The 22,215-nt window shown below is 32.8% G+C and overlaps 3 protein-coding genes across 3 annotated transcripts; 2 read left to right on the forward strand and 1 right to left on the reverse strand.

Moving 5' to 3' along the window:
* The first annotated feature begins 3,163 nt into the window (after positions 1-3,163).
* LOC129901648 (protein disulfide isomerase-like 1-4) lies at positions 3,164-6,970 on the forward strand. The gene is made up of 12 exons (XM_055976897.1): positions 3,164-3,707; positions 4,246-4,375; positions 4,610-4,775; positions 4,878-4,996; positions 5,089-5,169; positions 5,601-5,687; positions 5,769-5,843; positions 5,930-5,998; positions 6,078-6,158; positions 6,251-6,385; positions 6,480-6,536; positions 6,667-6,970. Exons 1-12 carry the CDS (start codon positions 3,190-3,192, stop codon positions 6,808-6,810), a joined length of 1,662 nt encoding a protein of 553 aa, XP_055832872.1. The 5' UTR covers positions 3,164-3,189; the 3' UTR covers positions 6,811-6,970.
* Positions 6,971-9,794: 2,824 nt separating this feature from the next.
* On the forward strand, positions 9,795-11,012 carry LOC129899558 (fasciclin-like arabinogalactan protein 11). Its single transcript, XM_055974560.1, has one exon. The coding sequence runs from the start codon at positions 9,963-9,965 to the stop codon at positions 10,734-10,736; it is 774 nt and encodes a 257-aa protein (XP_055830535.1). The 5' UTR covers positions 9,795-9,962; the 3' UTR covers positions 10,737-11,012.
* A 3,418-nt stretch (positions 11,013-14,430) lies between these two features.
* On the reverse strand, positions 14,431-17,129 carry LOC129899475 (zinc finger protein BALDIBIS-like). Its single transcript, XM_055974461.1, has 3 exons — positions 16,650-17,129; positions 16,124-16,523; positions 14,431-15,964 (listed from the first exon to the last, which is right to left on the reverse strand). Exons 1-3 carry the CDS (start codon positions 16,789-16,791, stop codon positions 14,893-14,895), a joined length of 1,614 nt encoding a protein of 537 aa, XP_055830436.1. The 5' UTR covers positions 16,792-17,129; the 3' UTR covers positions 14,431-14,892.
* Positions 17,130-22,215: the final 5,086 nt, after the last annotated feature.

Consider the following 22,215-nt stretch of genomic DNA (forward strand, 5'->3'; position numbering starts at 1 on the left):
AGAACACTCTGTTATGCAAATGAACAACAATACAGGCGGATCCAAAATTTTCACTCTGCAAACTGGGGATAGTAGTTGCGACCCAAGTTGCACAGTCTAGTACGATTGGGCTATCTCACCTCTTTGATTTAGGTGGTTCAAAATTAGTATATGTACAAAAATATAGAAAATCTATTTTATATATATAGTGTAATTTTTTGCCCGAGAGGGTTCAGGTGAATTCCGTGACAACCATGTAGGTTCGCCTCTGAACACAGTGAAAAACAATAACTCAATAGGATAAAAATCAAGCCAACTAAATGAATATGAAAATTATTCTCCTCAATATACCCAAGGTAATGAAATAATATTCTTCGAAGATATACTGATTTACTCACTAGTGTAGTGATACCAAAAACTATGGTGAACAATGAACTCACTTGAAAAACAGTAAATCACACGACAATTTTTACTTTGAAAGTGCAAAAAGAAGAAGAGCAGAAGATCAGAAAATTCCTACTCGAAAAATGAGATAAAACCTTTTATTGATAGCCAATCAAAGGTACGATGAATATAAAAAAGTCACAATCCATTGAAAAAGTCATAACTTATCAAAAAAGTCACAAACAATTCAATATAAAAATGTGTTATTCAAATTGCATATTTTCTCTTGATATCTTTTCTTTTTAAAAAAACACTTCATTTCCCATTCACATCTTTTAAAACCCAACACTATCGTACTATCAACAACGAAATACTGAACAGACCTGTTTGCCTATGGAAAAGGAGGTGAAGAGAAACACAATTACACTTAAAACACATATTTGGCCCGCTGTCGCTTATTAATCATCTACTTGGGTTAATTGGTGTGTATCATTAAAATAAGAGCAAATTTATACCAAGTATTTGTATCGTAAAAGCATATTTGTGCTAAAGTATTAACCACAAACATATTCACTCAATTTCACATAGTTTAATGGCATATTTGTCGAAATTGGCTACCAATAGCTTATTCACAAAGGTTTTATTCGATCATGTAAATTACACAGATAAACAAATATATAATACTTAATTAGTTAACATAGCTATTGTTTGAATTAATTATGGCTCGCGGCAAACATCTAGTTGTAATTACGGTTTGAGTTTTGTATTATTCGCGTGATTATACAGTTGAGTTTTGTATAATTCGCGCGATTTACATAAACGTTGTGCGCAAATTGAATTGTATAGCGAAATATACAAACACTACAAATTGTATAGTGAATTAAACAAACGTTGTGCGTGAAATATACAAACTGTTAGTAAACTGTATTGAAAACAAATGATAAAACACCAACAATAAATTCTGAAATAAAAGATAGAACCAGAACAGAAAATAAGAACAGTGTTTGGTAAAATTATGTAAGAACAAGAAACCGAGCCCACTGAATGCACAGTGTGTCCTTAAGGAAATTATTCCCCTCAATGTACCAAAGGTTTTGGAATCTTTTCTCCCAAGATAGAACGATTTACTCACCAGAATAACGGTACAGCAAATTATGGTGACTGCAAACTACTTAATGGTTGTATATCACACGAGTTTTAGGAAGTGTAGAAAGAAGAAGAAGAAGATATTATTTTAGAAATTTCGTATGGAACATTCTGAGGATTAACAGATATATATAGACTATTTGCACCTTTTAAGAAAAGGCACCTGTTGGGAAAATGTTTGACTGTTGAGAAAAAGGTTTGCAACTTTTCGGACAAGGTTGCACCCTTTCAAAAATCCGTTGGAAAAACGGAGGAAAATATTTTTAAATTAATCCGGAAAAGAAACGGGTCGCGGATCATGAGTCAGGATTTTTTCACTTAATTAATTAAATAAAGAAATAATATTAATTAATTAAAATTTAAAGGAAATTTGGTCCAAAAAGATTATCAATCAAATCAATTGACCAAATCCAAATCCAAATCCAAATCCGTAGCCGTAGCCGAGCGAGCGACGACGACGACAGCGCGAGAGGAGACCCTCTTCTTGACCCTTTAGCAACATGAAGGAGTGCTTCTACCTTTAAGTAGGAGACTTTTTCTTTCCACCACATATGTGAGATCAAAACTTATTTAATAAAGCAAGAGAGAATAAATCATTTTTCTCTCCACTTCTTTTTTCCTCAATTTCCCATTCAAACTATTAATTAAACCCAATACAAACGTTATACAAAAACTGTGAATTGTATAGCGAATTATACAAACGTATACAAATTCTGCGCGAATTATACAAACGTTGCTATAACTATAGCTACGAATTGTAATTAGCAAACTATAACTATGGAGCATAATTAAGATATTTTTGAGTGGTTATATACAAAAATCCCCCCCTTTTTTTTACCTTGACAACGTATAAAAATTCAACTCATATTTTTTTGATGACAAGAAAAACCCACAGCTGTTATTCATTGGGTGTGCCCAAGGTAAATCCCGCTCCTATGCAATAGCTCACAAATCATACAGGAGAGAACCCAAGTAGGAAATGCAAGAAAGTCAAAAAGGGAGGTGCACATGCACCGTCCAAGAAAATGCGTGTTTCAAAAGTTATTGCCTTCTTTAGCAACTTTTGAAAAGAAAATGCCTATTTTACACGTTTTCAGTTTTCTATAAATAGAGGGTCTCTTGCCCTCATTTAGATCATCCCACAAAAATACAATCCAAAAGAGTAAGAGTACAAAAAGAGTTATACACCAAAATAAATATTGTAGTCTTGAGTGTCCTCTTTAGGTGAGTTATTCTTTTTACAAGAGAGAAGTGTTTATTATTGTTTTTTCTCCTTGTATTTGATAGCAGTGTACTCTATATTATTATAGTAAAATTCTTCTACCCGTGATTTTTTCCCTCTATCTGTTTGAGGGGTTTCCACGTAAAATTTTCATGTCCAATTTATTTTCATTATTTATTATCATATAAAACTTTAGCTGTGATGTTTTTTCTCTCTAATAAGAAAGCTCGATGTGACGAACTCGACCCAGAAGGCAAATCCTTGCTTTGGCAAGGTGTTTCGAACTCATATATAAATTATATAAAATATTTATTTTTTATCATGATGAATTTAATGCAGTATGTATTGTCAATGTAATTGGTGCAAACTACAAACACGTGTGTGGTAAGTGTTTTTTTATCGGATCTTTGTTACCAAAATCAGTCAATTGCCTTGTTGCTAAGTCGTATAACAAAATAATGCCGAGTCGAGTGATCATCTTCTTCCTCTGTATCTCATCTCTTCTCCTCTTTTCTCTCTTCCTCACTCCATCATTCGCAAAAACTCCAGCATCCCCCGACAACGACGAATTCCTCAGCTTTCTCGAAGACTACGAGGATTCAACCGAATCGGACAACCCGAATAATGATGGTTCCGAGGTCCCTTCCGCGCCATTTGATCGCGCCCAAGAGGCAGAGGATATTAAAATTGAGGACGAGGACGTTGTAGCATTGACTGATAGGAATTTCAACGATTTCGTGGAAGATAATAAGTATGTGATGGTGGAATTTTACACTCCCTGGAACGGACATTGCAAGGCTCTGGCACCGGAATATGCCGATGCCGCAACAGAGCTGAAAGCAGAGAATGTAGCGCTGGCGAAGATCAATGCCGCTAAGGAGGTTGAGGTGGCTGATAACTACGATGTCCGAAGCTTTCCTACGATTTTTTTCTTTGTTGATGGTGATCCTGAACCTTACCATGGCCGAAGAACCAAGTATATACATTTAAATATAATGGGCTCAGACATACTATTTATTGCAATTTTAATCATTTTTACGCAACTTTATGCTTCTATCGAAAGTATTGAGTTGAGATGAACCCATTGCTTGAACAGTACTCTATCCGCCACTGATTTCGTCATGTTCAGCACTATCTCTGCTTCATATATACACACATTTTACATACACAGACAAATATATGTATATATTTATATTTACTTGATAACAATTAATGTGTGTAAGCCAATTTGAGATGCACTAATTAACAATGACATGCTACCTTTCACAAGCATAGGTATCGGTTATATATACAATTGCTTATTTGATATAAGAACTCAAATCTTTTGAATTGTTACATATATGTTTTAGCTGATTATAAGCTTGGTATCATTATATGTTGCTGGTTTGGGCAATCAATTACTATGCTGATTGATGTTGTATCTCGTTATCAATTAAAGTTATGACTTTAGCTCTTCTGTCTTATCAATCTGAGTTGTGTTTGGATGTGAAATTGATGAGAAGTTTTACCTGTAGAAATGCAATTGTCTCCTGGATAAGGAAGAAGATAGGATCCGGCGTTTACAATATAACAACAACAGAGGATGCAGAGCGTGTACTAACCTCCGAGGACAAAGTTGTTCTAGCATACCTCGACTCCTTGGTGGTACGTTTTGCTCACTCTATCATGCTACTCATTTCTTGTTGTTGTCCTGTTCTGTTGTTTTATTGCACTAGTTGTGGACTGCTACAATGCTAATCATTTTTCTCTTCTAGTGAAAGTAGTGGTGTTTTCGCTTCTCTAAATATAATAACATCTATATCTTCTTTTTGTTGTGTATTGCCGCCAATTGACTGTCTTGAACTTGACATTAATCATTAATGTCCAAATATTTTACAGGGTTCTGCGACTAATCAACTTGCAGCTGCTTCAAAACTTGAAAATGATGTTAACTTTTACCAGACGACAAATCCTAACGTGGCTAAGCTATTCAACATAGAAGACAATGTTGAACGCCCTGCTTTGGTATTGCTAAAAAAGGAGCCAGAGAAAGTGTTGCATTATGGTTAGTCGCTCCTTTCATCTCTTTTTTTAGATACTGGAATTGAATCTCCTCTCAACAGGGAAACATCCTTATTATTATTACTATTTTCATTTTGCCATTCAGATGGTAAATTCAGAAAATCTTCAATAGCTAAGTTTGTTTCTGCCAGCAAGCTTCCTTTAGTGACAACTTTTACTAAAGAAACTGCCCCTTCAATTTTCGCGAGTCCAATTAAGAAGCAGGTAAGATTATACCATTTGTTTAACAAAAAATATGTATCTTCCTCATCTAGGAATAAGGTTAATGTATTGTTTTTCCCCTATGTTATATGCAGGTTTTGCTTTTCGCCACAGCAAATGATACGGATAAGTTGTTCCCAACATTTCAAGATGCTGCAATACTTTTCAAGGGAAAGGTAACGAAGCTTTTATTCAGTCTCAAACATATAACAACATTGTCATTGCTTTTGGACATAATTACAGGTTCCAAAAGGGGTTAATAGACTGAACGGGCGATATCACCTAGTATGAAAGTTTTTTACAAGTAGAATCTTCCTGTTTAGTTTATAACGATCGATATTGGAGTAGATTGATCAATGTTTGAGATCATGATTTGGAGTACTGGTGTTTTAAGGCTTCGGTTTAAGTAGGTTGATCATGAATTCTAAGGCTTCGGTTTAAGGTTTGTGTTTTCTTTTTCTCTGTTTGTTAGTGAACAATTATCAAGTAAAGTATGTAGCTGGAACAGATAACTAATTTTCTATCATACAGTTTACACTTAAACATCCAATATTTTTACTTTTTGGGACTATCTATTAACTAATAGTGTGTACATTGACAAATGAAGCTTAACTTTGTTTTCGTCAAAACGGACGATGATGAAGTTGGAAGACCAGTATCAGATTATTTTGGGGTCACTGGAGATTCCCCACAGGTAATATTTATTCCACATTACAATGGGCACAACAAGATCTTTTGGAAGCTTGGTTACTGATTGTTGATTTAATTCCTGTAGGTTATTGGATACATAGACGAAGATGATCGCAAGAAATTTAGATTTAACGGGGACATTACACTCGAGAAGATTAAGGTAGATTGTCACAAATGGTAGTTAGGTGCACAGAATTTTGGTTTAGAAGTTCTGGACTAACGTGTTTATTTTCTTTTATTCCTCAGGCATTTACAGAGGACTTTCTAGAAGACAAGCTCAAGCCTTTCTATAAATCAGATGCGATTCCCGAGACAGTAAGCTGCAGTTCCCTTCTGGCCTGTAACTCATTATAGTTGAGCTGATTCAAATCTGTTTCATCTGTAATTATCACAGAATGATGCTGATGTGAAAATCGTGGTCGGGAACAATTTTGATGAAATCATTCTAAATGAGTCAAAAGACGCGCTTCTTGAGGTATGTTCAAGAAATGAATTTTCTTCCATTGGTTTTGTAATCAACTGAGGAATCAAAGTTTTAACATGAAACTTCAATATCTTTTTTGTTAGATCTATGCACCATGGTGTAGGCAGTGCCAAGCTCTGCAACCAACGTTCAATAAACTAGCACGCCACTTACATGGCGTTGAGTCTCTTGTTATAGCCAAAATGGACGGAACAAGAAACGAGCACCCTCGTGCTAAGGTAACTTTATAATTAAAATACGGTTAGGATTTGAAGAAGACAATATGAAGTAGCTTGATCATCTCCTATTCTTTTAATTTATGATCCTTTGCAGTTTAAAGGATTCCCAAGTCTCCACTTCTTTCCTGCAGGGAATAAGAGCATTGATCCAGTAAGTAATGTTTATTTTGTTTGTGCTGGTGCTTTGTGAACCTAGCAAGATGCCAAATGTGTATGTGATTCTACAAATATCCAATTTCTTTGAGACTGAGGCGTAGTTATTGTTGTATTTGATCATACAGATCCCGGTTGATACTGAACCTACTCTAGTGGCATTGTATAAGTTTATCAAGAAACATGCAGCTATTCCTTTCAAGCTTCAGATACCAGCTTCTTCTAAAGTAGGCATCAAGAGGGAGTCTGACAACGTAAAAGACGAATTATGAGTAGAGTTTTTAACTTCTATACACTGACAGTTGTAGTAGTTTTTTCTTCTACTGTTAGATTGCTCTTCTGTGGAACTATTTACATGACTATGTTTAGGATATAGTTGATTGTAAGGATATTACTAGTACCTTTTATAGATAAAAATAACTTTTTTTCCCAGTTTAGGTCTCGAAAGCTTCATTCCATTTAAGTCAAGTTATTCTATGAAGAGGTTGATACATTTTTTAATGTTCAAGGAACTCCAATAATGCGAGATATGGTGCAGTCTATTATACAAGGCTGTCTGAAACTGACTATTACACCTAGAATAACGAGAGAAGGAAACAACAAAAACATATCCAGTATAACCTCACAAGTGGGGTCTGTTGAGTGGCGTGTTTGCAGCCTTACCCTTACTTTGTGGAGGTAGAAAGCTGCTTCCGATAGACCGAAGTCAAGGAAACAGCTAAATAAAAGTACATGAAAAGATAAATTCAACATAAAGGATCATGCAATGTGAAAACAAAACAACATTTTTTAAATATTTTTCCGTCACATCGTACTGCCAATAGACCAATTACCATTACTCTACACAATAGACATCCTGAATGGAGCAAAGCCATAAAATGCTGCTGTCAATACACTTCAGCAGTTGATTTGTAGAAAACCTATATCATATTATACCATCTCTCTTCTGAAGGCAAGAAACAGAACTCATCCAACTTGTATTTTCTGAATTTAGAAGCCTCCCTATCTTGCTCAGATTCAAGAGAGTACTTAACCCTCTGACCAAATGTCCCGTGACCTACAGTGACTTCCCAAAGACTTTGGACTAAGGTAAAACATACTGTCCCGTGGTCTACAATGACTTAACGCTACCAAAATGTGTTTTGTTACGGGATGTATCTATCCTGGTGTTCCTGCAATGCAGGTAGGTCACATGCAGGAACTTTCCTTTTCTATTGGAGAAAGTTATTTCAAGAAAAATAAAAGCAGTTTTCTAATACATCAAAATTGATCAAGTAGAAAATAAAATCATTGTGTCAAAGGCCTAATATGAATGAGATGAAAAATGGAATGATTATGGACTTGCCTCTCCTTCATAAACCTCCTCATTCTCCTTCATACGGAGCCCCTACAACTCGCCTGAAATTTTCCATCAAAACCTCAGTCTTCTTAACTTCTGATGAATATAGTTCAGATCCCACCATTGGACAGAACGGAGTATTATTGAGTCCTTTAATTGATATACTCGTTCTAAAAGCATTCCTACCTACTCATTCACCTTTGTGATTTCTTATTTTGGTTGATTGAAAGCTTAAACTAATTTGATTATTCTGTTTGTAGTTCTTCCTTTTCTTGCATGAGATACTTTTTTCAGCCAAGGTTTATTTATGAATGCTTATGATCAAAGGTATCTCGTGCGAAGGTTATTTTTTCTAAAAAAAATTCAAAGTTGGACAGCTTCTAATGTCCATATAACGTGTTATCACTGGCTAAGTTTCATACTGCCATTAAGACTTGGAATCTGCTCGTCTTGCTGTTTGCTGGCCGTACCATGTGCTTAGACGCCAAGCTAGGACTTTCTACCTGTTCAAAAAAGAATAGTGATGACAATACATTAAAAGTTTGTAGTATCATTTTTGTCATATATAGTCTTTATTGGGCATTTTTGTCAATTTTGTTTGGAATATTAACTAAGCATTGTTTTCTTTAGATGCTTCAGGAGTCAGCCAAGTCTGAAAAGAAAGTAATTGTTGGCTGTAAGGCAAGGGAACTTGCTAGCTACTTCTTTTCACCCTGAGTTAACTACAGATACTCGGTGGCAAGCGTCTTCTGCTGCTAAAACAAATGGCTCATATATACTGTATTCAATTATATCATCATTTCTCTTTCTTTTGCAGGTACAGTTACTTCTTGAAGATGGTGCCGAAAATTGATGAGGTTTTATTAGGATCTGACCTTCACTGACCGTTCAATGATTGAACTTCCCATATTTCAATAGCAGAAAGAGAATTACTACAGAGGAAGGAAATCATTATGAAATATCGAAGAATTCTAGCCATATTTTCTAACGTTTCTGTTTCCTACCTATTGTTGCATTATTGCTCTCAAATTGTGGAGTTTTCACGCCCTGTTTCAAGATGTTGTTGCTTAAACCACTGTACAATAACAACTCAAGTTTGTCTAACTTCTGTTTTTGTTCAAGATTTTGATTCATTGTTTTACAATAAAAAAACAGTTTATGGAAAGTTTTGCCAGCAGTATCTGTTTTCCCTTCTACGGTGCAATAAGAATCGACTGTATGTTTGTTATACTAATCGTACAAAAATCTCTTGACTTAGACTTAAATGGTTCAAATGTACTATCCTCTATTAAGGTTGTCCAAGGTGGATACCCAATCCCTATGTTACACTAACATTTTGATGAGTTGGAAGTCACGGGGCATGCCACCAACTACACGAAAATGAATAATTTTAGTATCTCTGTAATATTCATTCAATTTAAATCGTACAATACAAAAAAAGGCCTAGTTAGAGGTTAATGATTTATAATTAACCAACAGAAGAGGATGGACATACATGATCAAGAACTACATTGAATTTAAACAAAACTTCCTTTTTAAGTTTGTGGCAAGCCAAATCATAGCCATGATTAAAATTTTTAATGAGTGTAAGCAAAGCAAGCATAGAAAACTTAAAATATTTGTACAAACCCAAACTTCAGATCTCTCCAAATTTCCTGTGTTTCCAAGCAAACTGTCAGCTGTAATAGTTCCTCCCAACCCCATATGTTTCTAATTATGGTCAATAACAGAAATTTGAAGATTCTAATTAGATTTTCTAGTATCTTAAAATTTTTCTGATAAAAATGGTTACCAACCTGTTGTAACATGTTACAAGTTCAGTGAGTGTACAATATCTTTATACTGTCCATGTATAAATTAGAACAAGTCCAACAAACAAAATAAAATGTTAACCTCCCACCAAATTGAGAGATACTATACTACTACTAACTGGTTTCACAGTTAATATGACTTCCAACTTGTCACCTACCATAGAAAATTTCTTATTTTCCTCTCCATAAAACTCCTCTATTTCTGCCCTATCAGAAACAAACACCAATCATCTTTCAAAGTTCAAATTCCCGAGTACAATTTCTCCTAGCAAATATGATGAGTTATCTTGTTTTCTCTCTTTCCCTCCTAGCAATTTTCCTCCATTCCTGCACCTTAACCCTTGGTCAAAATTCTGCCTCCGCTCCCGCTCCAGCTCCATCTGGGCCCACCAATATCACAAAAATACTGGAAAAAGCCGGTCAATTCACCACATTTATCCGGCTCTTAAGAATTACTCAAGCCGGTGATCAGATCAATACGCAATTAAATAATTCAAAACAAGGAATGACTGTGTTTGCACCTACTGATAACGCATTTTCTAGCTTAAAAGCTGGTGCTCTCAATTCTCTAAGTTCTCAACAACAAGTTCAGTTGGTGCAATTTCATGTACTTCCTAATTTTATTTCAGTTTCACAGTTTCAAACTGTTAGCAATCCATTGAGGACACAAGCTGGAGACACTAATCCCGGTGATTTCCCGTTAAATGTGACGACATCCGGGAATCAAGTGAATGTGTCCACCGGAATTGTGGATGCTACTGTGGGTAATACGATATATACTGACGATGAGCTCGCGATTTATCAGGTGGATAAAGTGCTTCAGCCTTTGAGTATCTTTGCTTCTCCGTCGCCAGCGACGGCACCAGCACCAGGTCCGGCAACGTTGAATCTAAAGAAGAAGTCACCGGCAGCGTTGAGTCCGAGCTCCGGTAGCGATGATGCGCCAGCGGATAAATCGGGTGCTGATAGCGTGAACGGCGTGGCGGTGTTGGGAATTGGAGCTTTCTGGTTTGCGTTACGTTATGGTTGTGACGTTAGATATTTTTAACGGTTGTGATTGGTCGTGGAGCATATTATTTGGAAGAGATTATGATTGCAGAGTTGGATTTAACGGTTGTGATCGTCTGTTATTTCCCTCAATTTGAATAATTGTGTTTCTATCTTTTACCCTCCTTTTTTCATTTCATCGTCTTTTCAATTTGGATTTTCAAACTGTAAGATATGAATCAAATTTTGAAGTGCTGTACATTTATATGTTTTTCAATCGTCACTTCGGCTGTTTTGTCCAAAATTTATTCTGCACAACTTGACCGCCACTACTAGAAAAAAATAAAATTTCCATAGCAAAACAATGAAAAATCTATTTTATAAAACGTGATTTTTTCACTCATTTTTCATCAAATCAGTTTACTATAAAATGTATGGCAGAAAATAGATTATCACAGAAATTCGGAAACTTCTTTATTTTTCGTGCGACATCATTACTATTTTGTTTCTTTTCTCACCTATTCAATTAAAATATCTATGATAATATTGGATATTTTTCAGTGAGAAATTCCAATGGAAAAATAATTATTTTTTAATAGTGCATGCTAGCGCGGTCATAAAAGGACGACGTCATATTCTTTACTTGAACAAGCAATAATAAAATGCGAAGGCATAACACATAAACATACTATTTAAATTGACCTTAATTGACATCTATACCCTTCAACTTTGGATATGCATAAATAGACACTTAAACTTATATAAAATTGAATAAGCAAACACGTTCATACTATATGCTATCTCAAACGAACAATTAGGCACATATAATTCTATTAGGCGTCTCCAACTTTGAGTGTGCAGATCAAATTTAAAGGCTAAGCCAAGATTAGATCCGAACTTTCGACTTTAACAACAATTAATAGTGAAGGAATAGGTCCAACAAAAAATGATCAATTCATCTTTTTCAAAGCCCAATATTTATAAAGGCCCATCATATTTCTGCTCTAATTTTAAGGAGTGTGGAGCTGATACTTGGGGCATTGGCCCAGTTATTAAACAGTTCCATTGGGCTTTGCAGAAATATCAGATATGTAATCAGCAAAGAATATTCACAAAAGCCATCGTCGATGACCCATATTTTTATTCTTCGATATACAAATTTTGCAATTTTGTTCTTCCCAATTAGAGAGGTTAGAATCTGAAATCGCTCAACAGAGTAAACATGAAAAATATGCATTATGATTTTTTACCAACACCTTACTATAGCTCGATACTTGTAGAATTTTGATGTTCATTATAAAAATTAGAAAATACATAAAAGTATTTCTTGAAAATGTCACTACAAAATTGTTTAAATTTATTAGGTCGTTGATACATCTGCATTCTTCACCTTATAAGATAGTTACATTTTGTCTTTCACCCACCCAATCTGGAAAAATAATAATAATCCAAATTTGCTCCGGAACAATCAATGTAAAGTTATTTAACTATATATATATATACTCTTTATCAGAGTTCCTGAGGGGGGAAACATCCTTTCTTGACTCTTTTTGAATTATCATATTTCCCTTTATTTTTAATTTCAAGTTAGAAAACTTATACAAGTCAACGAATAAAATGGAAAAACAGACCGAGAAAAAGAAAGAATTAATGGATGATCAAAGATTTAAAAAAGAGGAAAAAGAATGTTTCTTTTTCTAGTTTGACCAACTCTTTATTTTCAACCTCTCATGTAACCTAATATATATAAGATTACAAAATTAAAAAATATTTGGTACATCATACAATTTTTTTAGTTAAATCAAAAAATTCAAAAATTTTATTCACTCTTTTAAAATTTCGTATTAAATCATGAATATATTGAACCCAAAGGAGTACAAACTTATTTACCTAACCTAGGCAAGAGAATGAAAGTGAATATATCGAGGCTACCTAATACAAGTAGCTAGCTTTGACTACCTTAAACCAACAATATATATATATTGACAATTATTTCAAACTTCAAAGCAGTTGAATAGAAAATGTCATAATTGTTGTATGCTATAAGGTAGGTGCTAGGGTTTTCTCATTGTGACACACACTCGAGATTCCATTTCAAACTTAACAATATATACGGATCTTCCATGCATGATTTCCATGCACGTATGTTCTCAAGGAGAAGCAAAATCACGCTTAACAAATTAAATCATCTAATATATTACGCCTAATCAAAAAAATGGAGGACCAACAAATTAAGTAGTACTACTTATTAAAGAATATATTTATGGATTTATAGACGAAATGCTACTCTACTCCGATTGTCTTGAAAGAATAATTGTGTTTTGAGTATGAGAGTTTTAATTAATTTATTTTTTGGTATGAATTTGAATGTCAATTTCATAAAATTTTGAAAGAATGTACATATTCTTGCACTAATAGTACGTACTAGCAATTATTACATATAATATTTAAGAGTACTTGAAGGAAGTATGTAGTAAGGTATTTTGAATTTTGAAAAAAAAATTTGATTCTCCAAGTAAAATCAATGTCATATATATTACATATAACTTTAATTTATGTTACTCCTACATCATTAATTAAGAAAAAATGACTGATTATGATACGAAGGGAGCGAGTATCATTTTTTTCAAATTAGAGTATAGCAGTTACTATTAAAAAAGGAGCTGAGGTTGCACACTCAGTTAAACTTTCTGCATCATTAAGAAAAATGATTTTTTCTTAATTTAGCTCTTATGATGACATAAATTATAAACCAGGGTTTTGGAGTTTAGAGAGAGATAAATTATTGATAAAATATAATTAATTAAACTTGTCTTTTGGCTCAACTGAGAAATAGCTGGAATGATTTTGATATCTGTACATATCCCCGCATGCTGCCAAAGCAACAGACAAACAAGTAGCAACTTCCAAATTTTAAAGACCTATACACGTACATCTCTACAAATTACAGTATATATCTATATAGATCTCAGTTAACTTAAGTGACCACATTTCCATCCTTATTTTTGTAGTTAAATCATCCGGTAAAAATTACTCTATAATTCGAATTCGAGACTCTGATAAAAGAATGTAGAAATTTCGCTCATCACACCTCCTCGATGGGTGGTCAGTTTTATCCTTAATACGGTTACTGTGGCCTTTAAGTCTTCAAAATTATGAGGTGCAAAGCAAAATTTTCGGTCTGATTTGAACGCCCATTTGGAGGGGGGGGGGGGGGTTAATAGCCAATTATATGTAATTATTATTTCAAACATTGAGGGTAACTAACTTGCAAAACATAACATATAACATATATTACAACAAATAAAATTACAGTGTTGATCGTGTAAAAGTTTTTTATAATGCCGGTATATATATAAAAGTTGAACTTGGTTTCTTGGAACATATAATTATACCATGATTCTTTACAGATTCAACAACATGCGTACATGATACATAAATCAAACTGATGTTTTCCAGAACTTAATTACAACTCCAAAGACCAAGTTTTAATGGACGCCCTTTTCACTGGTAAAAGAAGAGGAATTAGCTACGGAAAAATTATATAGCTAAACAATAAAATTATATAGCTATGAGTTATCAAAAGAATAATTCTATAGGCTATATACAAAGTATTTCAGCGATAAAGTAGCTAATGATCGACAAGAGGAGAACAATTAGAAACAAAAAGAGGTAGTAGAAGTGAAATACCAACCAAAATAATTGAAAAGTCTAAAAGATTCGGAATATGGCAGTAAGGCTGGAGAGTTCACAGGTATGCAGTAAGCAATTGAACATTCAAAGGAAAATAATTTGTAAAAAGGCAGAAATATTTCTACAAGCAGTAACTAAACACAATGGAGGAAAAAAAAAGCCTGACTTGTGATTGTCAAGTCCCTTTTAACAAATCTCTTCCAACATTCAGTGGTCCCCATCCTTTTTCTCTGACAATTCACAAGATCTCTCAAAATTGCTGCTGCTTTTCTCCATCTTCCTCTTTCTCTCTGTCATGAAGATTGAAGCTTTTGGCCTTCTTCCAACTTTTTTTTTCACACTCTTAACATTGTATCATTCCAACTATAGTGAAAATCCTTGAAACAATAGCACCCCACTAGTTTGGACCTTTTGAGTAATTCACTTGATGATTTGTTCGCTTTTTGTTATACACATACATAACTTTTTTGTGCATATGTGTATATATTTCGAGCCAAAAACAACAGATTCAGTTGAACTCACAGTCAATGACTTCCACTATAGTCGCTTAATCCCATTGCTGAACCAGAAATATTCCCGAACTTGGCCAACTCATTTTTCGATAAAAAAGGTCTATTTTCATTCCCTCCTACCCCGAGAAAATCTCTTGTTAAACTGCCTTCAATTGCCTCATTTCCGCTCAGATTCACTTGCTTTCCTTTGTTGTTATGTGGCATCAAATTAAAAGGATCTGAGTTCTTTCCTCTTGCATTACCTTCTAACGAACTCGAATTCATATCCCCGAACAACAGCCTATTTCCTTGATTACTAATATTTGTAGCTGCTGATGGAGAGTTCATCATTAAGCTGTTAAAATTCTGATCATGAGCAGCAAATTGTCCTTGTCCATTGCTTTTTGAAAAAGACGAGCCCATTAGCCCGAATCCAGTACCAAAGAGGGCCGAATTGCTCCTCGTTGATCCCATTTGGGCTGCTTTTTGTAAAAGTGCAGTAGCCGACATATGAGTAGCTGGTGTTGTTGTTTCGTTGTGATGATTGTTGTAATACATTGAACTTATTGTTTCCGACAAATTTCTTTTGTTCTCTTCTTCCTCCTTTAGCAGTACTCGTGAAGGAAGTTGGGACGAGGAAGAGCCAATTCCAGAATCATCATCACCACCACCAACACCAGTACCATTAATGAACCATTGTTGATTATTGTTGTGTGCCGCGATTTGGACCAGTTCATGATGTGGCAAATTGCTAGTAGTAGAGCTTGAACATGCTACTAAGAAATCATTTCCTGAATTCGGATTCATATTATTGTCCAACCAAAGTGGTATCCTTGGTTTTTGCCCATCAACATTATTGAGTTGCGCCTGATGATGATGACTAATTGCAGGATCCAATCCAAGTCCCATAAATTCAGGCCTAAACAAATTAGAACCAAATTGGGGATTTCCAGTACTATGATGAAGATTAGTATTACCAAATCCCCCATTCATCAATATTTCATTTCTGAAATTCAGATTTGCTGTACTTGGAACTGATGTAAATCTTGCACTTTCTTCCGCTAAAGCATCACAAAAGGCTCGATGTGTTATAAAGCTGTCCTTTCTGTTCAATTTTTTCAAGTTAGTTGCATTAAATTTCACATTTATTTCCTCAATTGACTAATCATAGGACGGTCCATTTATATATATTTATTTTTTTATATATATTTTTTTTCTAACCCAATAAATGAAAATATAAATGCTTCCTTCATTAATTTGATACCTGGAGAAAAGCGTTCCACAGTCGCATTTATATTCCCTTGTACCACAAATCTTAGTATGAGCTTTCCAATCAGATTGAACAGCATATTTCTTGGAACATTTCTCACACTTCCACTTCTTCTCCCCATGTTTTCTCGAATAATGTTTTTTAATACCTGTTAAATCTCCGAGAGCTCTCGATGGATCGTGGTGGATACAGGTCTTTTCTGGACAAATATAAACTTTCTTCTTGATCACTTCATTTTTGTTCCTTTGCTTTAGCTTCCATGGCAAGTTGTGACCTCTTCTGTGGAGCTGTAAATTCTGGTCCCTCTGGAAACCCTTGTTGCAGATTTCACATATGAATCGATTCGTCGCCATCAGAGACTTGGGTGATAGTGCTATCACTTCTGCATCTGGATCTGTTGATAAACATCATCACCACCACCATCACCAACAACAATAACAACAAATAAATAAATAAATGATGACCAAAACAATAAAGAGTAATTTTGTTGAGATATATATAGTAGAACCGTCTTAATTACCTGGTTTTCCTGGGAGATTTCTTTTTCTTTTGGCAGATGGATTTGAGTTAGGGTTTGGATTATTACTACTAGGGTTTGAGTTCAAGTTGGAATTTGGATCTTGAATGAAAACTAAGGAGGAAAGTCCATCATCAGACATCATTTTTGGAGCTGAGATTTGGAGTGAAGAGTTGGAGAAGAAGGAAGAGGATGAGTTTAAGTGAGAAGGAACCAAAAAAGATAAACAGCTCAGCTTTCTCAGAAGAAACCAAAGATTTTGCTGAAAACAGCTAAATCCCAAGATTACACAGTATAAGGTTTTATTTCCAAGGAACAGAAGTTAAAAACCAGACAAAAAACAATGGTTACAACTGCATGATTCCATCCACAGACACTATTTCTTCTTCTTCTTCTTACAGAGGCTTTCTGCTATTCATTTTGTGTTGAATGTTTAGCAGCTAAAAAAACTACTACCATACAATAATTTTCTCTCTCTCTCTATTTTATTCCTTATCTCACACGGTTTTTCTCCCTATAGTCGGTTAGACATAGACTCAAGTGGACCACTTTCCTCTCCCCCTCCCCCTCCCCTCCAAAACCCCGGTAAAAAATAGAGTCTAACTTTTACACACTAATTGGAATACTCTTTTCGTTTTAATTTATTTATCTAATTTTAACTAAATGAAGCATTTAACAAAGTAAAAACTTGATAAAGAATTTAAGAAAATAAAGAATTTTTTTGAATCTTGCCATCTTAAGCTAAAGACACCTAGAATATACAAAATATCCTTTCATCATATGATTTTAAATATATCATGTGAAAAATTAGATTTAATATAGTAGAAATACATTTTTCTTTTATTTGCAATATTTATTATCGCAAAAATATTTGATGACAATTGAGTTAACATTATTTGTAATATTTATATAAAATGTTGAGTATATAATATAGCGACAATTATATTGTATTATCTCAAAGTTTCGTTAAGAGAGTTGTCAAGTGTTACACAAATAAATTAAAACAAAAGGCGAAAAAGGGAAGCTAAGACAAATACATTGGGCACTGGGGGTGAGTGAAGGGAATAAGAGTATGGAATTTGTAGCAACAGTAGTTTTTACATGCAAATGTTTGAATTTATTTTCAACTGAAATTCAAAGATTCCACTTTTGAGTTATGCTCCTTTGTTATGGCCTTTTCATAGTGACGCTGAGACTTGTCACATTATAATACAACATCATAAATATTGAAGAAAAGTAAAAAAAAAAAAAAAAAAAAAAAAAGGAGAGAATCAAAATATAGATCTGCCTAGGGAGAAAAAGGAGGTTGCCTTTACAGCCATTCATAAGGTAAAATGATTATTCCATTATTGGATTTTGGACCCTTAATTGATTACTGAGAAAGATAAAAAACGATTGAAAAAATCCAAAAATAAAAAGGAAAGAGAGAGAATAATCAATAATGCATATGCTCCCTTAGTACGGTGTCGTCCCGTGAAGTCGTAGCTGGAACATATTATGTTGCATTGAGTGGGAGAATTAGGTGGGTACACTATGGCCCCATAATCTAACTATAGGCTTAATTCCCTACTTACTTTTACTCACTCAATCCCAAAGTAACAATTACTTTCCTCAAAAATATTATCCTAAAATGATTTCTTCTTTTTTGTATTCTAATTTATGTGCTATTGTTTAACTTTAATAAAATTTAAGAAAGAATAAAAAAAAATTAAAAGCTTGTGGTGTAAAATAAGTTATAAATAATTATGTGGCTATAATATCTTATTAACAGTGAAATAAGTATTTTAAAATTAAATATTGTAATTAAGTATAGATATGTGTCATTTTTTTTGAACCTGCTAAAAAAAAGTGTGTCACGTAAATTGAGATCGGGAAATATTACTTTAGGAATTTAAGAAGAAAATTGACAATTGGTTCCAACTATATCCTTAGAGACTTTTGAAGGCAGGTTATGCTAAAAATAATTATATTGTAATTAATTATGCAGGAATTTATTATCCTGATATTATTTCTTAGTGATTGTTTTATTTATTGTATTAAAAATAACGTACATTGAGAATTTCTAAGAAGAAATTGGTTGCTTACAAAAATATCCTCCACCTTGTTTATTAGAAAAGGAATTTGAGGGACCTCAAGGATATTTTTATCATTTTTAATGTTTTATCACAAAATAACTAATCCCGATACTATTATATCATTCCGATACTAATGATGATGTAACTTATTTAGGATTAGTCACCAATCAAGGAATATATCAATATTAATTTTTATATCCGAAGACTATAGATTAAATTATTTAACATATCAAACGAGCCCTTAATATTAATAAACATGCAAATATTTAAGAGGAAAAAAAATCAATCTACTTTTATTCAACTCCAAAATTTAGGTCATAAATATCATATAAGAAGACTACAATACATTCATTGACCAATAATAACAATGATATAAATCTTTAACTATTTAAACTTTCACAGGTGAGAATTTGATTCCCAGCACATATAATTTCATCCTTCACCGTCCCTTCCTCTACTCTCAATAAACAATTAAAGAAACAATAGTAACAATTGTCTTCACAAAAATTACATATACAACCCCCCACCCCACCCCACATCATTTTATGTGAAAATATTATTATAGAAAATCAAATAACTTTTTCTTTGGCTATGGTTTTTTAAATATTCCAAATTATTAACTATATAATCACTTATAAATCGTACTTTTTACGTAGTATTAAGAATATAAATTTTATTTGATCGAATGAATATAAATTACAGTTTATTTTTCGACTTTATCAGGAGATCATAGGATAAAGTATAAAAATGAGTACGTATAGCAGTATGGCTTATGCTTCTGACTATGCAACGTAATGTAGCATTAGTTAGCAGCATTAATTACCATATTCCAACAGCTTACTTTGTATTATACAAGGTAATTGGAGTTGTTCCGTATCGAAAAAACTAGACGTAAATTATACTAACTTGATATAAATATTCGTACGAGTAAAATTTTTATAATTTATAGAAATGGCTGTATATTGAGAGAGAGAGAGAAATAGGATCCGAGGTCGACGGACAAGAGCTGGCTTGTCTCTTGCAATGTCCACTAGCTAATTGGACACTATATATCCAACTACAATGTCACCCCCGTTTTTTCAGATATTGGTCGTCGCCTTACTTTTACCGATGACGCAGAATCAGAATTTAAAATTTATAAACTTTAAAATTTATTGTTGAACTCATAATTTATTTTAATTATTGAATTTATAATCAAATATTTATACATATACAAAATGAACGAATCAATTTAAATAAAAAATATTAAATTCGTCGGAACTCGCATCTAATGCGGAAAAGATTCAAAAATGTCATTAAAGTATTAGAAATGGTGTAAAAATGCCCTCATTCCACCTATTGGATCAAAAATGTCCTTAACATATAGAAATTATTCAAAAATATCCTTCTTCCACTTATTGGATCAAAAATGCCCTTAACCTATTAAAAATAATTCAAATTTGCCCTTCTTCTATCTAAAAGTAAGTTTATCAACTATTAAATACTATTTAATATGCCCGCATTTTGTGCGATCTTAATATATTTTATCAATAAATATAATATTTTTATAACATCAAAATATTTTTTAAAATTCTTTTTAGCCTTCAAGTTTGGATAAATTAAAATTCAACTTTTTAATTCATTTTACTTCTAGTAGTATCTTAGTCATATATTTTTTCCATTGTCTAACAATTTTAGTCTTTTAAAACTATTGAAATTTTTGTATAAATTATGTTAACTGATATTGTATTTACACTCAAAAAATAATTCAACAAAAATTATCTTTTTATGGGCATACATAATGAAATTCCTCTTCTCCGTGACTAAGACAATGCTTTTATACAACATACATTAGGGTTAATTCACACATCAGTTTGTATATTTTATTTAAAGCAAATACTTCTATTAAGTAAGACAAACAAGCAAGAATTTTTCCACAAAAAAATACAAATAAAAAACTAAATAATTGTTAAAGTACTGTTAAAAAAATTATTGACATATATAATTAGAATTAGTAAATTTTTGAGTCATTTCTAATATATATGTTGAGGAATTTTTTTATCTAATAGGTAGGAAAGGACAAATTTAAACTATTTTTAATTAATAAATTAAGGATATTTTTAATCTAATAAATAAAAAAATAATATTTTTGAATCATTATTAATACGTTAAGGATATTTTTAATCCAATAAATAAAAAAAAGGATAAATTTAACAATTTTGCCTCACCTCACAAGGCAATATATAATACTAGAATATAGTAGTACAAGTACACCTTTTTCTCCTAACAAACAGAATAGTGATGGATGGTGATGTTGAGCTAATAATTATAAAGAGTTTTTGTTGTTGAAAATTAAAAGATAGATAAATAAAATAATTCATCATCTGAGTGAGTCCACCTCACCAGAAAGGCAGAAACTCTTCTTCTTTCGGTTTAGGGTCCCCCTTCCTGCTCTTTTATTTTTATTGTTGTCGTATATAACATAAGTTACTGCCAAATGCTAATGGACCATCCACGTCCCCCCCCCCCTCCCCCCCTTTTTTTTTCCCAATTTCCTACTACTCTTCTCTTTTTTATCCTTTTCCCTTTGAATCTATATTCTATATAAGTACTCTTAAGCAGTCGTTGTGAATATGATTTGAAATCAGTATTTAGATATGCATGTAATTTGAGATCACGATTTTAAATTTTTTTTTTTTTTTAAAAATAATTATAAAGAATTTGGGATTTGCAAAAAAAAAAAAAGGATACTTATTTGGTGTGAAGAGATTGTCCGTACCATTTAAAAAGATTATATTAAAGAATTGTTAGTTATGCGTTGAAAGTTTGTAACCATAAATATTTATTTATAAAAGGAACATGAAATATATGTGATTTATCAATGCAACGCCTTATGATATTTCGATATCTTGTTTGTAAATTAAGTTTTAGACCAAACTCACACTCAAAAAACTAGCTCAAAGGAAAGAGAATTGCCCAAGCCTTATAAGATATTTACTCATCTCATTAACCACCATTTTTCATTCTTCAATATTGTTTACGAACTATGATTTGCTCATTTGATAAGATTATTTTAAAACTATTTTTTATTATTATTTTTCACAAATTATGAAGTCTTCATATTTATGAGAAAAATTACAACTTAAAAAATCTAAATTATAACATATCCAAATAAAACTTTTAACTTCAAATCACCGATTTCAAATTATGTCCGAGCACAATATTCCTTTGTTTGATTGAAAAGTTCAAAGCAGAGATGGCAACCTGCCCGGCCCAAAAGGGGCAGCCTAAGTTAATTAGAAACTTATCTGCATCTAATTAATAATGTCTGCCAATATACTAATAAAGCACTGTTATTATCACTAAATGATTGTAGTTAGTTTAAGAGGAGTATAAGTTATATACTTCCGTGAGAGTTAAATTAAATAAATTTTGACTATTATTTTAATATGTATTTATTTTACGATATTAATATGAGAAGAATTTTTAATTTATAATATATTTGATATTGTTTT

The sequence above is a fragment of the Solanum dulcamara genome, chromosome 8 (assembly GCF_947179165.1).
Source record: "Solanum dulcamara chromosome 8, daSolDulc1.2, whole genome shotgun sequence".
NCBI classification, from domain to species: Eukaryota; Viridiplantae; Streptophyta; class Magnoliopsida; order Solanales; family Solanaceae; genus Solanum; species Solanum dulcamara.